Source organism: Rissa tridactyla, chromosome 8 (genome assembly GCF_028500815.1).
Source record: "Rissa tridactyla isolate bRisTri1 chromosome 8, bRisTri1.patW.cur.20221130, whole genome shotgun sequence".
Lineage (NCBI taxonomy): Eukaryota > Metazoa > Chordata > Aves > Charadriiformes > Laridae > Rissa > Rissa tridactyla.
The window spans coordinates 3,552,334-3,569,030 of NC_071473.1; the positions used below are offsets into that span (position 1 = coordinate 3,552,334).

The 16,697-nt window shown below is 43.4% G+C and overlaps 1 protein-coding gene across 1 annotated transcript in view; it reads right to left on the reverse strand.

Moving 5' to 3' along the window:
• Positions 1-16,075, reverse strand: part of GNA12 (G protein subunit alpha 12) — a 44,762-nt gene extending 28,687 nt beyond the window's left edge. Inside the window, exons 1-2 of the mRNA XM_054211383.1 lie at positions 15,289-16,075; positions 2,308-2,523 (exon numbers count right to left, since the gene is read on the reverse strand). Coding sequence (XP_054067358.1) covers positions 2,308-2,523; positions 15,289-15,609 — 537 coding nt within the window. The 5' untranslated portion in view covers positions 15,610-16,075. The remainder of the gene's footprint in view (positions 1-2,307; positions 2,524-15,288) is intronic.
• Between the last annotated feature and the right edge of the window lie 622 nt (positions 16,076-16,697).

The following is a 16,697-nucleotide window of genomic DNA, read 5'->3' on the forward strand; positions in this document are numbered from 1 at the left end:
TGCAGTTTTAAGTTTTACTTTTTTTTCTTTTTTAAAAAGAAATTTTACTGCTGCTAATCCCCGTGTACTCAGCAAATCAGACTTCTGCTGAACCTAGAAGTGAGGCGTGGAAACTTGTTCAAGTTAAAGTCTTAATAATTCGATTAGCAACCAGTCCAGAAGCAGCATTTGTATCCTTGAGAACAATCTATTACATGTTAAAAAACCCCCTTATGCAGTAAGTGCTTTTTATTTACATTTGAGGTACTTTATAAATTCCTGTGCAATGTGCACAGTAAAATAATAGCACCCGGCATTTTCAAGTCGTTCGCACCCCAGATGCATGCAGCGGGACTGAGTTACACATTATTTCTGTAACACACCACACTGTTGCGCTAGTGACAAGTTCACAGCTCTGGTCCCTGCAGCAGTTTCAGTTGCCCCAGTAACATGAAACGGGTTATATGACTGCCATCCAAAAAGATGCAGGATAGAACCATACCACGACGCTGAAGATGACAGCATATTAAACGATCGCTTGCATGCCTGTATGCTTGGCTTTTATGGGGCTTTTTTATTTTTTGGTATTTCCTGTTTAATCCTTAAAGCCAGAGAATGCAGAGGTAGGCTGACTAGTCTTGGAATGCTATTTATTCAACAAACTGGACTTCTTTTTTCCAGTTTGATGCAATTTTATTGCTAACCGGTATAGGAATGAAACTCCCACATGATCCCAATCTGAATCTCCCCTTAAAAACAAAACCCATGCTTGATCATAGCATTTCCCAGAAAAAAAAAAGAGTTCTTAACAGGCTGTTGATGCAATTATTGCTTATTATACTGGATTCTCTTAGTAGTTGTCTCATGTTAAATTCAAGTTCCCTGTGGCATGAACCATCTTTTTATTCCACTTTTGAACAGTGTTTAGAACAGCAAAGTCTCAGTCTGTGTCTACAGACACCAGGAATTATGAATCAACTGATTTATCTCTCCCTTGCACACCTTTCCCCCCCCAACGCCAACATGGAAATCATTACATTTCTAGCCTAAGGAAATGACATTTATATAATCATCCTGTGGCAATTTTACCTAGTCATTTTATTTACTCTTTAGCCATTTACCAGTCTCAAGATACTTCAGACACAGATTTCAAAGGTGCAACAAGAAGACTCAATAGGCATCTTATAAGTGGAGACAGATGAGCACCTAAGGGCTGCAACATGAGTTTAATTACAGTATTAGACACTAGAGAACCCATGCAGAGGAGCAGCACGAGGAAACAAACTACGAGAATTTCACTGCCGAATTTCTCTAGTTTTTGTATAGCTATATTGAGATCCTTTGTAAGAATCTAAGGGAGACTATACAAAGTCATGTTTCTAACCTCTACCCACGTCCTCTAATGAAACTTTGATAACATATCTAGGCATGAAGAATTTCACCTTTAACTGCTTACCTTTTTTTTTTTCTTCCTAAGAAAAGCAGAATAAAGTTTAGGGACAGAACACCCAAAACAAAGAATTCTACCTACAGATTAAAGCAGAATTAATAAGTTAAAATCATAAAGATAAATTCATTAGAACAATTAGGCTATCACCCCATATCATACAGTCACTGTGGTACTAGGTCGCATGGATCAGTACCTTGTTTCACTGAACAGAGAAGAGAGAGAATAAAAGCACCTCCATCTTGTACACAGGAAGAAAAAGTAGTGGATTATGAACAGCTGTCAGAAACATATTCCATACCAGAAGTGCAGCTATTTTGGCACGAAAACATAATAACAAGAAAGCAAGGAAGATAGCGCATTTTTAAGCTCACTGTCATCTTTCAGTCGCTTATCCAAGTTTCACTTGCAGACGTCAGGATGAAAAGAAACAGTCAAATAGCAGTAGCCGGAATGGGCGTTGCATTCACTTCAAAAGATCTGCATGCAGGAACAGTTTGCCAGTATCAATATAGTGCAAGCTGGCAGGACTGGAAAGTTACAAATTAAGTGTGCCTTCATCAGTGACCTACTATGAACAGACCTACTGAGCTGCTAAAATATTTTTAGTTCAACCAATTCCTGCCTTTTTTGGTTCCTCTTGCTCTTCCAGTTTATCCAGTCATGTGCACTTTTCCACTCCCTCTTACTGCCATGTAGTTTTTCAAGTTTGGCTCCAATTACCACTTGTTTCTGCTGCCGAAGAGCTCAGATTTACAGCATGACTATGAACAGCTCATATAATGGCTAAATCTCGCACGTAGCAAGCAATCTTTCAACGGAAGAGATATTTATACAGCAGGGAACTTTTCTCCTCCCCCCATGACGATGGATGTACTCACCAGCTGATACTCGCTCCGACGGCTGAAGGCTTCCTTGATTCCCGAATCCCTCCAGAGCGCACCCAGTGCGGGTACGTAGAGCTGGAAGGTGGCAGGCTCGATGGGCATTCCAGCTTTGTTTTCAAAAGCCATCAAAAACATTCCATGTTTCTCATTCTCTGTGTACTGCCAAGGGATTCCCAGTTTGTCCCGTGCATCGACCAGAACCCTGCAGCCCTAAAGAAAGATTCAGATAAGAAAGTCAGTGATAAAAAGATTAAAGTGTAAAAGAACAAGGATTCAGAGGTACTTGAAGCTTTCTTTTTTTTTTTTTGACACTATTCTGGCCAGACTTAACTCGGGAGAGAATCATAAACATTGTTTATTGCAACATCTCCAGCAGAAAGAAGACAGAAAGAGCTTCCTTGTGTTAGCAACTTCGCCCCAATAAATTTCTCCAGGTGGAAAAAAACCCAAAACAACAACCTAGCAGCAACAGGTAGTTGCAACAAGCAATACTACCAACAGATAATAAAAGTAAACATCAAATGCACAAGAAAAGCGCCTGGGAACTAATGTATGATCCTCATAGCTGTAGTTTTAAAAGGAACACCATGCCTGAAACCATATTCTTCCATCTTTATCTTTGCATTTGGGTTTTAGATACCAAAAAGGGCATACTAGCTTTCTCAAGCATTAAAAAAATATTGTTGAAAGAACATAGCATATATTTTGGTGAAGCAAATGGATTCTCTTATCCAAAATTGAGGCAACGTAGTAACTTCCAGTGCTGGGTGCATCCACAAACCAGTGAAACATTCAGGTAAAAGAGATTGCAATACCAAACTACCAAAATCCAAAAAGCTTGTTGCTGTAAAGTACAATTTTGACACTATCTCCTTAGATGCTATACAAACACAGCTATCAAACCTTACAGGCTTCTGGAAAACTTGCTGTAAATGAGCATCTTCTCTTGAGACACTTCCACCCAAATGGCTACGTCCAGCAGGAAAACCCAGCAGCAAGAGGACTGAAGACACTGTAGATTTCAGGCTACTGGGCTCAGTAAAGCAGGTGCAGTATTCTGTCACCATCAGCTCACTTCTTGAATTTGCGACACATTTGCTAAGAAGTCATGACAGGTAAGTGTGGGCACTCTAATTCTGGAAAAGCAATCTGGAAAGAAAGTGACTTAGGTCTCATATTTAAGTTCAGATTACTGAGACTGCTTAATTTCACATTTTGCAGTTTTTATGGAAACTTAATTTCATATTCCTGGCAACGAGCCAAACACATGAGGTTAAGTAACTTTGAAACTTCAGTCTTGAATCTAACTACACCTATACTGAATAGCTTCAGATGGCCAACAGATATTTCTCAATAGCAAACACCAGTTTAACCGTGGACAGGTCTGTGATGATGGCTTAACATCTCAAGTACTATCTAATTCACAAGTAAAAGCTCTGGGTTATATTAAACTACTTTTCTCATTGTATTCATCTTTTGGCTTTACAGTTTATGAAAGCCAATAAAAGAAGAAAAACCCAAAAGTGAAGTTTTGTTTCCACAGTTACTCACATGAACCTCCACATTACTGGACTGATTTTTTTTGGGGGGGGCATACTTTAAGCTATCAAGACTGCACATATGTTTTCTTAACACTTGAACCTTTCACCTCTCCAGTCCTTTAACAGCACCACGCAGCAAGAACAGTAACTTTCCCAATGGAAATTAAGATTGGAGAGGGAAGTGAGAAGCAACTTAGTGTGAGTGTCACAGAATAGGAACTCAGAGTAAAGCATCGCTGTTGTCACTATGCAACAGTGTTCCTGAAGTGCAGCTTCCCCAAAATGTAAATATTTATGGTTCTCCAGTGATTGTTACTTTCCTTTTATAAAGTAGAGAATCTATTTCCCAGAATAGCATGAAAAGACTAAAATTGAATGTATTTTCAAACTGCTGCTTTAAATTCCAGACATAACTATCTAGTAACTCTGTCATACAGACCAAAAGCCAACTCTCATTCCTAGTTTCAGAGTTTATCCCTTTATTAACAGAACCCTTTAGATCTGCTGTATCTGAATGGTGTGAACAAATGTAAGCATAAGGGAAAAAAAAAAACCCACCACGTACAACATTTTGTCTCCGAATTGGCGACGCCTGCACTATGTCTCTTACCCTCAGACACTTGCAAACCCATCACTTGCACAGACCGCCAGCCCGGCTGCAATTCAAAGTCAGTGTCAGCTCCCCTTGCCCCCAGCTGAGAAATTCAAGATTAATTTTTTCCCAAAGCACGGTGGTGACCGAGACAGGCGGGACACGGCTAGTTCTAGGTATTTAGTGCCAGGTTTGTTTCTGCTCAGTGAGGAGTGTTTACGGAGAGAAACGGTTAATCTGCACCCCGTGTCAGCAGGCGATCCCCATCTCTCCATCATCTCCCAGCCGGGTGCGGAGCTCCTGGCCCACACACGCCAGCTCTGACCTTTCACCTGCTTCAGCTCCAGCTCTCCAAAGCCATCTCTCCCTCTCCATCTGACAGCTCCCAGGCTGATTTAACCCTTACACAGCCCACAGCTACCACAGTCCCTTCAGAGCCTCTCCAAGGAAAGACAGCAAGATCGCACAATTCCTGTTGGGATAAAGTGGCACTGGGACCTCAGTCTCCATGTGTTTCCCTGCACTGTCGCTCTGCCTTTTCCTGCTCCAACTGGAGATACAGGGGATCTCGAGAGATGGTTGTTAAGGAAAAATTCATCGTTTGTTTGGAGAAAACCACAGGACAGAGTTTCAATTGAGGGTGTAGAGACTGCCCCAGTCCCAGAATAGTCACTTATCTGCTGGCTGCTGCTCCTTGGAAAGGCGGGTTTGAGTCTCCCTGGGGCAAGAGAGGGAACCCAACTTAGACCTCACAGACCCTGCAAATTCAGTATCATAACGTTACCTACAGGGAGCACGTAGCATCAGCACCTTCCTCTGCTTGAGAGGGAGAAATGGCTATCACCAAATCACATACAGAGCCCCATCTGGGGCAAAGCAGCAGATTCAGATGTAGAGCCATCAGCATTGGCAGAGACGTAAAATGACGCTTACAGAAGGTCAATTTTAAACACTAAATGAAGAACATAAAAAATAAGAAACAGGTTAGCAGGAATGCTGTCCTACACATATCACAGGAACAGCACCTCCCAAAAAAATCAGAATTTGTGGAACACACCAGCTTCGAGATATATATACACACACCTAAAATGCATCAGAAGTAAAAGCTTTACATAACGAGCAAAATAGCCAATCTTTCTTCCCCCCAGCTCTTCACGGTTAAAAGTATTTGTGACTCAGCAAGATCCCCAGAAAGTGAATCTAAACTTAACATTTCACTATCTCCGCAAAGCGGTTCTATAAGTGCTACAAGCAGATATCAGAAAGATGAGAAGAAACAGAGAAATCGCCAAATTTAGATCCCATGTATTACTATTTCTGCATTTCAGAGTTACTGATTATACTATTTTTTTTGCAGCCAAAATGAGCATTTGATAATCCTTGCCCCATTAATCTGCAGTATAAGTTATCATAGAAAAGGTTTTCTCTTTCTGGGAGCACATTCAAAACACCCTCCATATCTCTTTCCTCCAAAAAGACCATCATGGGAGATAGCGAAAGAGTCACTTTTATCTGTAGTTAAACTTGCTGAAAAGTTTATATGTACTGTTGATGCCCAGAGGTAAAGATTTCATTTAAAAGGTTAAACTTAATTAAAATTCACAGAACTTCCATTTATTATAGAATGAACAGAATGGTTGAATGTATTTAATAATAGAATATATTTATCAAAACTGAATTTGGACTCAGACATCATTGGTACAAATAAGAAAGAAAATCCACCACATAAGTCTTATTGCATGTACAACACTTCCCCCTGAGCTCTAACAATGCAGGTAACACCTGACTGTTTTCATTGCAGTGCTCATTTCACAGTAAACCATTCCAATACTGCTATGACAGGTTTTCTGATTTTCCACTATTGTAGAAAATGTCAATTCAACCTTTCATTCAGAAGGCCAAACACCGTCAATTACCATTCTGTTTTCAAATTTGGAATATGGAAAAAAAAAGTGGCAACAACTTTTGAAAAGCTTCTGAACAGTTCAACTGATCTAAAGCTTTTGTGCTGCAAAGTAGGACCCAGAATAAACACAGGTGGAAAGAATGAAAATTCACAGATAAGGACAGTGTCAGGCATTAGAAAATGGCAAAGCAGCAGCATACTGGAAGCACCAGTTCAGGATAAGAAGTACGAAGTTCTCTGTTACATTTCTTTCCTAATAAATTTTACATATTCAAGTCACTGTATAAATCCCTGGCACGCACAAAACTTAGAACCAGAAAAGGTGTAACAAGCGTGACATGCAATCTAACTCACAAAGTATCGTATCCGACACGGAAGAAAACACTAAAGAGATCTAGAAATCCACAGTTTTGAAAAAAGGTAACTAAGGCATGATACATCAGAAATCTACAGAAATTGCAAACCACTTGGCGAAGGGGAGTCGAAAGAGACTGTTCCTTCCCCACCCTTTGCTACTCAAGTATAAGTGGTACAGCAGCACAGTTATCCAACAGAAGGCTGAACTACAAGAAGGGTTTTTCCTATGCGCCCCCCCCCAGTGAGACAAACTCATTTACATAGGATGCTGGCCAAAAGTATAAATGGACTTAAAAAGCAATCTAGACAAATTGCTGGAAGAAAGGTCCAAAAAGGACTATTCGATTACATTCCAGATGCAACCCCTGGCTCAAGAAGTTTCCGAAACCAAAGGCTGCCAATAACTGGAGGAGTACACCAAAGTATCACATTGCTGCCTTCTTGTACCCGTTTTTGGTTGTGTTTTTTTTTTTGTGTCAGAGGCAGAGCGCTCGATCCTTGGCCTGACGGAGCACAGCTGTTCGGCACGAAGTAGAATGTTTGCTACTCAGCAGCAGTATGAAGGTTTTATGAGCGTTTGCACAAATGCTCGTTACTAGGACTGGTTCAAATATATTTTGTCTCCTTTACTTTTGAAAGTGCTCTAGCTTTGAAAAAAAATAATCCAGGTTGTCTTACATTTTTAAATAATAATAAAATGGTTTTGTGGGAATTACTAGAAAGGTTATCACCAGATCACTAGCTAATGTCATTTGAAGCCAGCGAAGCTTGCTAATGCAGGAAAAGTGTTGCAGCAGTTAAAGAGCAGCTTGATTTAAGAATATCTTATGCGAGTAGTTACACTACTACATATAACACAACATTATCATTTTAAATTATTCATATACTCCAGTACTTAAAGGATTTGTTATCCTAAAAATCCCATACCTTTCACCAGACAGACCAACACGGAGGCTGAGAGAACACACCACAGTTAAGCACCAAACACACAATGGATGCAATAGGCTTGAGGGGCACTTGCACATAAGCAAGGGCAGGTTCTTCCATGCGCAAACCAACAGTCAAGTGATCAAAAGATCTGGTTATTCTACTCAAGTGTCTAGAGAGAACTTGCAAAACTACTTAGAGTTTGTATACAAATTGAAAAGTCTCCTACAGTGCGTTTTCTCAAAATAATTTTAAGGAACAATTACTGGGTATGAGATCACAGACAACAGAGTAACTGATACACATTAAATACTGCAGCAACTACTTTTTAAGCTTTTACCATTAATAAAATTGCTCAACCTCATACCAAAGTCCTAGATGTCCAGCATCTATATCACTTATGGAAACTATTGTCAGAGAAGTGCTGATCACTGCTGAGTAGTTGACTAGGGGACTCCAAGTCACAGCTAACAGGCGATACTGTCTTCTCCTACGGCTGTAAACCAACATGAACACTGCAAGCAACAGGGAGATTCAAATCTGTTTCCTACTGTGTGTTTTTCCTCATTGTTGTTGACAAGGAACTGGCAAGCCCTGGGGATCACAATTCACAGAGACCAATATAAATCTGAGCTAATGCCAAAAGAAGTGCTCTCACCTCGGGAAGATATTTCCAATGCACCCTTTACGCCAGTGGAAGAGAAGGAAGCGATGCAGCTATATGAACACAGGCCCAGCTGGACCCGCAAGTTTAACCGTACCAAAAAAACTGCAACAGCTCCATGATCAGTGGTGCCAAGACAAGAGAGAGAAAGCTGAATCACCCAGCCTTAGATGGGACTGGACTTCTCAGCAGCAACACTTACTGGCAAGTAATAAAGATGATAAAATGTAACCTACGTGTATTTTTAGAAAACATCCTTTAACCGTCTAAAAAAGACATTTTCAAATACAATTTGTAAAAATAAAGCTGTCAGTGTTTGCAAATATAGTGGTGTGCATTTTTTTTAAATTGCCATCTGGAACACTGGGAAGAAGGTGATTTACTATTAACAAAGTAATAGCAAGACAATCAGTTTTTCAGCACGCTATCGTAAAAGCGTTAGCAGTGTTTTTATTTGATCTATGTCCTTGGAATGTTATAGCCAAGCAGCAGCCAAGCACCCAATGTCACTCCGGAAAAGGTTTCCTATTACAGAGCAGCCAGTCTAACCACTAGGTACCATCAAAAGGGGCATCTTTCCCAGCAGTGCAGTTCCACCTTCTCCTGTCCCGTAGGTCTGCCATTCATCTGAGCCCATGAGCCAATCCAGTGAGCAAACATCACCAAAAACATACTCACTTATATAACAAGTGTTTTCCATCGCCTCTGTTAGTTTGATGTAAGGCAAGACAGAAGGTAGGGGTGGGAGCAGCACCAGTTAGCCCAGTTAGACAACAAAAAGGCTCAAAGCTATGCGTGTATTTTCACCATTCACATATTGCAGTGCCACTAGGTGAGAGGGAGGTAAACACTGAAGATGACCTACCTTCTAGCCGAACATACAAATAAAACATGGGAACAACGGGGAAGTGTCATTCATTTAGTCCACAGGAACCCAAACATTAAGAAACATTTGGATTAGCCACCAAATCTCTGAATTGGGAGAAGCAGTGATGTCTGCTTGTCTGAAAACTCTGAAAAGAATCCTTGTCTTTGACTGAATCCAGCAAAATGACAATAAATGCAGCAGAAGAAAAATACTCTCACTGCAAGCTTTACTTGCAACTAGGAACAAAGTAAAGAGATGATGACCTGAGAGGTGACAACTGGTGCGAGACCTTAAAAAAAAAAAAAGTTCTGAGTTAATGCTTTCAGAATTAGATTAACAGCTTTCTCCTTTTCCTGAGACCATCATACTAACATCTAGTTCATAATTAATTTGTGCTTTCAATGGAGCAGAAGTAGCATCTGCAGTTCCAAAAACATTCCCATCAGGTTTGGCAAGACCCTGTCATGCTGCCCTAAAATATACTGCCGCAGTACCCAGCAGATGCACTCAGGCAGAAGGGAAGGGCCTTCAACACCAGGATAAGACCGGTTCCTCAACCCCACGAGGGTGAAAGACACCCATGCAATGAGGAAAACTCTTCTGGCAACTCTACAGCCTCCGATTCCTTCTAGCTTTTTCTCTTGTATTGAACTTACTTTTTCAAACAATGTGCACTAGTTTGCCTTTGCTCCAAAGTTTTCTTGTAAACATTGTTAGTAGCACTGTTTGCTAATTTCTTTGCTAATACTGTTTCCAAGTTAATTATAAAATTGTGTGTACACTCGACCAACTGAATATAATATAAGCTCCCAAATTTGGTCACTCAAGGACTAAACTTTTGTCTGGAAAACATCAAAGTATGTGTCTACAGTCTCCAGGGACTAACTCATGTTCTGCAATACTAATGACTACATCACAAGAGCATTGTAAGCTCTATTTTGGAACAACAATGAATATTTATCACTTACTATTGACCATTACTCCTCTTCCACTATCCACCACGATGAAGACAGATTGCTCTCTCCTAGCCCAACCAAAAGATGCCCCGAATGCAAAAACACCACCAGGGCTGATGAAATGTATATTTATGACACAGAAAATACATCAACTGGAAGTTAGTAAGAGTTTAATTGATTAAATAAACCTGGAATAGGAAGACCAACAAGACTCATAGGTTTTTTTTCCTTTTCCACATGATTTTGTGAATATTATTTTTCACATTAAAATAACCACTAAACAGTAAAAGCCCAAAGCAAATAATCAAATTTAAATACCAGTTCTATCATGGAACTTTAGCACTTGTATTTTACGTTTAATGGAAAAGCTCCTAATTAGCTACAGTTCCCATAGAGTATTCTCCTTGACATTCCTTTCAAAAGAAGTTGTCCCAGCAGCAATGAGATTGACACTGTCCTGTGACAAACTACGCAAGTGCAGAGTTGGGATCTAGCTGAAGTAACAGACTGTGTGTCACTAACATCACATCCTAATGAGTTACCAAATTCATTTGCACATAACCCCAAGGAAATGTGGAGTCAAGTCAATTTAAAGACTGAATAGAGTTAATATAATGGAAAGACATATATTCCCCCTGCATTTGTAGGCTATTAGAAGAAATACATTTGTGTCATAAATGATAAGGTAATTTGGTCACTTAAAGTGTAGCTCCCAACTAAACTGAGGAATATTCTTTTCCCATTTCCCAGAGTTTGTATCTGTACCTGACTGAAACCCACAAGATGCAAGCAAGTGTTCTTGGTTTGTTTTTCAAGGACACAGGCACGACTTTATAGCCAGAGACCATCAATACAATATCAGCCCATTCGAGGTATACAGCGTACCTGCAATAACAAAGCAGCAGCAGCCGCCTAGGTTTAGTATTGGTTGCAGAAGTCCGGAGTTGTTCTTAAAATGGATTTCAGCACAGGCTACTTGCTTTGCCCACTTTACTGTCACTGATATTCAAGCTGTTGAGGAGAAATGCTCTCGGGTATGCCCGCAAGTATTGCAACTGCACTCAGAAGTCCCAAAGACATATCCTTAGGGAGTTTTCATGTTCAAAATCTTTGGTTGGCTCCCCCTCGATCCCACTCAGAGCCCACAAATGAAGTTACACACCATTTCCTGAGTAGTTCTTTCCTCCGCGATTCCAGGCTTTTCAATTCCTTAGTCATCGCAATTGAGGCCACAGACAGCGAGAAAACGCTCACGGATGTATTGAAACCTTGAGCTGGCCCTCCCATTTTCAAAATGGAAACTAACATTCGCAAAAAACTCAACAGATTATACTTCAGGGTTTTAAAAGCTGAATTTTTCCTCTCTTCAGATTGAGATCTCCCAAACAAGCTGGTGCAAGTACCACTCTGGTGCTTGTAGATTACTTTAATTATTTTCTTATGCAGCTAAACTGGGTTTTTTCAAGCAGCATGATATTCTCATACTTGAAACAAACAAAAAAACCACCCCAACACAGTTAGAGAAGGAACATCAGAGCCATGATTCATTAACTGTTATCAAAGGAATCAAGCAGAGTAGCAAGGCCAACCCATCTGTTTTGGAAGGTATCAAAAGATTACTCCCTCAGTTACAGTCAGAAGGCATCAGAATGCTCATGTAACACCACCAGCTATTTCTTAGATTTGAAATGTAAGGTACACAAAAGTTTTCCAAGTTCCCCTGAATATCCACGTCGCCTTAAAATTCATGCTGCAGCAGCTAGTCCTGTCCTATCCACTTTCCTTTTCCAGGTGGGTGTGCTAAAGTCATGAAGCCTGTGTACTCATACCAGAGCATTAACACTACTGCTTTTCACTTCAGTCATCAAAAAGTTCCAAAAAGTTACTTTGAAACTTAGCCTCGATTAACAAGCAAAACCCTAGTTAACCGATGACTATTTACCTTAAACCAAAGCAAAACTAATGTATTTGAAGACAGTCCCACAAATGCCAGAAAAAGCTAGTGAGGCTCTGAACCATCACCTGTACTAAATGGAAAAGTAAATTCTGTATCATAGATTTATTTCATTTCAGCATTTTGTTTCTAACTAGGGTTTCCCAAAGTGGGGGATGAGAAACAGAACAGAGTAAGGAAAGAACCCAGCATTAAGAATGCATCAGAAAAGTGAGATGCTGAAAACTCAAAATAAAGTGGAAGCTGACATCAATTCATACTTAGCGCTTATTTTCGAAGAAGTTTCAAGTTTTCAAGTTCTGTTCTCTGAATCAGTTCCTTCATTCTCCGTAAGCTGCCCAAATACTACTGAAATAAGCACTTCAGAATTATCAAGCACTATTGAGAGAGTAGTAATCCTCCTCCTTCAGAGAGAAGTTTAGTCATGGTTGGAAAATGAAAATTGACCATTTAATCCCAGAGATTTACACTGCATTTCTAACTCAGATCTCAGTGTTGTAGAAGCTTAACAGAACCATTGTCTGACTACGCTGAGAACTGTGTGGAAAAAGGGGCTAAGGTTGTTGCAGCTGTACTTCCCGACGTCAAACACATTTATATGCTATTCGATACGATCATTTTCATTTCACATTGTCCACATACCGTATGACAAAAATTCACTTTATATCCTTTCTTTTCAGTTAGATACATGGTGATCTCTGCTCCATTTAGTCTTAATAGATGGTCGTTCTAGTCTGAACGTCCTGAAAAACTGAAAAGAACCTGTAGTCTAAGCACTTTATGACAGAAAGAATGGCAATCAGGTTCATTTGACAATTTACTTCGTCAAAGAAGCAAAATAAGTTTACTTGAAACATTTTACGGTTTTCCACAGAACAAAGTTTAATACAAGCAAGTATTACCCAATTACCCTAAAATAAATGCAGTGACAACATCAGTCTGTTTTGAAAGCCCTGTAATTCTGTCTTTGTATTTGATTTCTTCTTGATGATTATGGCAGAATACCAAGGTGTTATCAGGTTTCTTTCAGATGAACAAAATGCAAACAGAACGTCTACTGCCTTCTCCCCACACTCTAGTCTCAAACCTCCTTCCCACCAGAAAAATCATTTAGTTCCCTTTGTTCGCTCTCCCTCCTCCTGCATACTCTTTCCATAGCGACCATTCCCAAGCCATTCCCCAAAACCTATGAGTGAAGAGTAAACCGTATTCTTATATCCGAGAGCCAGCTCCGTCATCCAGAGCAATAAGAGAACAGCCTGACAGATGCTGTCCACGTAGCTAGAAGGATAGCCTAACCTCACACTTCCAAATCACGAACTGCAAGGCCAAAAGGGTGTTCTGTTGAACCATATTTAGAAAGTGTTGAGCCACTTTAAAAATACTTCCAAATTTTAATTTGATGATTAGGAGGCTTGACGAGGTGTTCAGCTGACAACAGTCCAAGAAGTGTTGTTAACTACTGGTCTTGAAATCAGAACACCTGACTGCTACCTTGAGGACTTGGATTCTACTTCCAGTTCTGCAAATTTGCCCAGAGCCATCCAGCAGACAAGTGTTTCAAGTGCCGAACTCAGCCCCCCCTACTACAAGATGGAGACACTTACTTTCCTTTCCAAAGCACACTAAATTCTACTTCTGAAAGCTCTATACCTTCTGCATATATGAAATATTACAATAACTAGTATTGCTTAGACAGTTTAAAGGAAGAAATCTTAGATTTTTTTTCTGTTTTCACAAATCACTTCCTTAAAAGCGTCTGCTACTACTTTACATCAGTACAGTAACAAACAGATTACTGGCAGTACCAAAATATGCATTAAAACCTCCAAAATAAGACTCCTTATTTCTAAGTGCATACAGAAAAACTCATCAACTCATCACACTCTCTTTGCTTAGATAACATCAATGAGAGAAAAGCTTCTGAGCTTCAACTTCCTTGCAGTTAATCGGCTCCTGCAATACACATACATGTTCCTAAAAATGGACTAAAAAAAGGAAATTAGTCAACAATTTTCCCGTTCATTAACAGAAGCAAAAGCCCTTCATGGAATAGTGGCATTCTTAAAAATAAGAGTCATTGTGTGTGTGCACTTCAGTGCATATTAAGCTTCTATTCCAAAAAAAGTCTGAAAATTCAGGAGTAACTCTTGTTATCTTTAACTTGCACAGTTCCCTTTCCTTTAATTTTCTATGAAATCTCACGGAGCCTCAAAAATCCATGCCCGCATAACAATGGAGACAGTCCTACAGAAACACTCAGGCAAGAAAGTAGCAGTTTTTTTAGAGAGAGATTATGAGGATGAAGAAAGATACATTCTTAAGTGAGATACTTATGCATCTTCAGGCATTTTCTGAAATATAATAATTTCTACCTGCACAGGGCATCAAAGCTCATTTCCCAGAAAGAAACAGGATTTGTCAAAGCTGGTTTTCATAAATTGTGTGAAGACCAAAGGCTCTACTTGTTGGCTCTATCAGTACCCTTTATATTCTCCAGTCAGTACAGAAACATAGTACCAGCACTACAGAGCCTGCACACACATTGAACAAAAAAACTTTTCTCCAAAGGTACCAAAACAAATTTATCTCCCTTTCAGAGCTATGCTCCATAACATGCCGCACTACCCAACTCTAAGGGCCCTGTTTCTAAAGATGTACCAAGTAACAACCGCTTGCAGCCACAGCATCTATACGGGGACCCATTTCTTGGCCCATCTCGAGGTACACAGACACAGGGCACTCCGCAGAGGCACAGAAATTCCTGCTCATTTCTTCAAGCTCTGAAGTTTCTCCAGTTCTGACTTAGAGGATGCTCTCATAATGTTTTTTCCAGAGCACAAGCCACACCTATATCCTCCTTCCTCTGCGTTTCCACAAAGCTTTTCTCAATCCCCTTCGCAGGGAAGTTTCCTTGGAGCCCTTTTTTCACCGAGGCCTTCCGACGAGTAAGGCTGGAAACCTACAGAGCCGAGCCCCCCGCAGCCCCGCGGGCGGCCGCACAAAGGTACGCGCCTTCCGAAGCACCTGCACCGCAGAACCCCCCCCGCCTTTCCCCGAGAAGGGGGAGCCGTGGCCGCCCCGGCCGAACTCCCATCCGATTCTGGGCACGGCCCAAACTCCCGAACTGCGGGATGTGTCGGCGTCGGCCTCCCTCCCCCCACGACCGCTCCCCCCGAGCCCGGGCCCGGTTCCCCTCCCGCCCCTCACCTTGAGGATGTTCTCGTAGATGGTGGCCCGGAACTCCAGCAGCGCCTTCTGGTCGAACTCCCGGCCGTGGATGATCCGCATCTGCTTGAGGAAGGTGGACTTGCCGCTCTCGCCGGCGCCCAGCAGCAGGATCTTCACCAGGCGCCGTACGGCCCGTCTCTCCCGGGCCAGCATCGCGTCGATCTCCCGGCTCCGCCGCCGCGCCTCCCGCTCCGCATCGCGGCTCCGCTCCTTGCCCTCCCGCCGCGGCTGCTCCCCGCCGCGCCCGGTGGCCTCGGCCGGCAGCAGGCAGCGGCTCAGGGTGCGCACCACGCCGGACATGGCGGCTGCGGGACGGCGGGAGACCTTCACAGCGCCGCGGAGACCCCAGCCAGCTCCGCCAGCATCGGGCGGAGGCCACCGAGACGCTGGGACCCGGGAGGAGGAGCAGCCACCGCAGCCGGGGGCTAAGGGCCGGGACCGCCCATTCCCCTTCTCCCGGCTCGGCTGGGCGACGCTGTGCAGGGAGGGGAGGCGGGTGCGGCCCGGGGAGGGAGGCCGGCCGGTCGGCCGGGGGGAGGGGTGGCGGCGGCGGCGGCGGCGGGGCGCGGCCCACAGGCCCTACCCGGGGAGGGGGCACCGCCGCCCTGCTCCGAGCGGCGAGGGGGCGCCGCGGGGTCGGAGAGAGGCAAGAAGACGCCCCTGAGCCCCTCGGCCCCGGTTCAGCCGGCGGCCGCCTCCGGTGCCGCTGAGGCGCTGGGGGACGGAGGAGCCCCCAGCCCCTTCAGTGAGGGAGCGCCGCCGCCTGCGGAGGGAGGTGACCGCCCCGCCCTCCCGCCCAGATAGCGCCGCGTCTCACTGGGCGGCGAGAGTGTCGGTCAATGCTTCCTTCTTCCAATTGGAGAAGCCGCCATGTGGGGCGGGATTAAGCGGGCGGCAGGGCTCAAGGCGAGGCGGTGCCAGGAGGGACAGCGCGGGGGCGGAGCTTTCCTGCGGGAGGCGGGGAATGCACCAATCAGAGGTGAGAGGGCGGGACTCCGAGCGAGGTGATGTTGCGGGGGGGCGGGCCCGGGGCCTCGCTTTGGGAGAGGGCGGGTCCGCCGCGCGGGGCGTGACGTAACGTGAGGCGGGGCCGAGGCGGCGGGGCCTGCCCGGGGCGGCCGCCGGGCACGGAGTTAGTGACGGGCCGGGGGAAAACCATACACGGGGGGTTATTCCGCACCGCAGCAGTGCGGCCGTCAAGCTGCAAAAGTCACGCAGAGACATGCATCGCGCGGTCGGGCCGGTGGAGGGGGGTGTGTCCTCCGGAGGGACCCGGACAGGGGCCGAGGAGGTGGGCCCACGCCAGCATCGTGAGGGTCGACCAGGCCGAGTGCAGCATCCTGCACCTGGGTCACGGCAATCCCCAGCACAAGTCTAGGCTGCCGCAG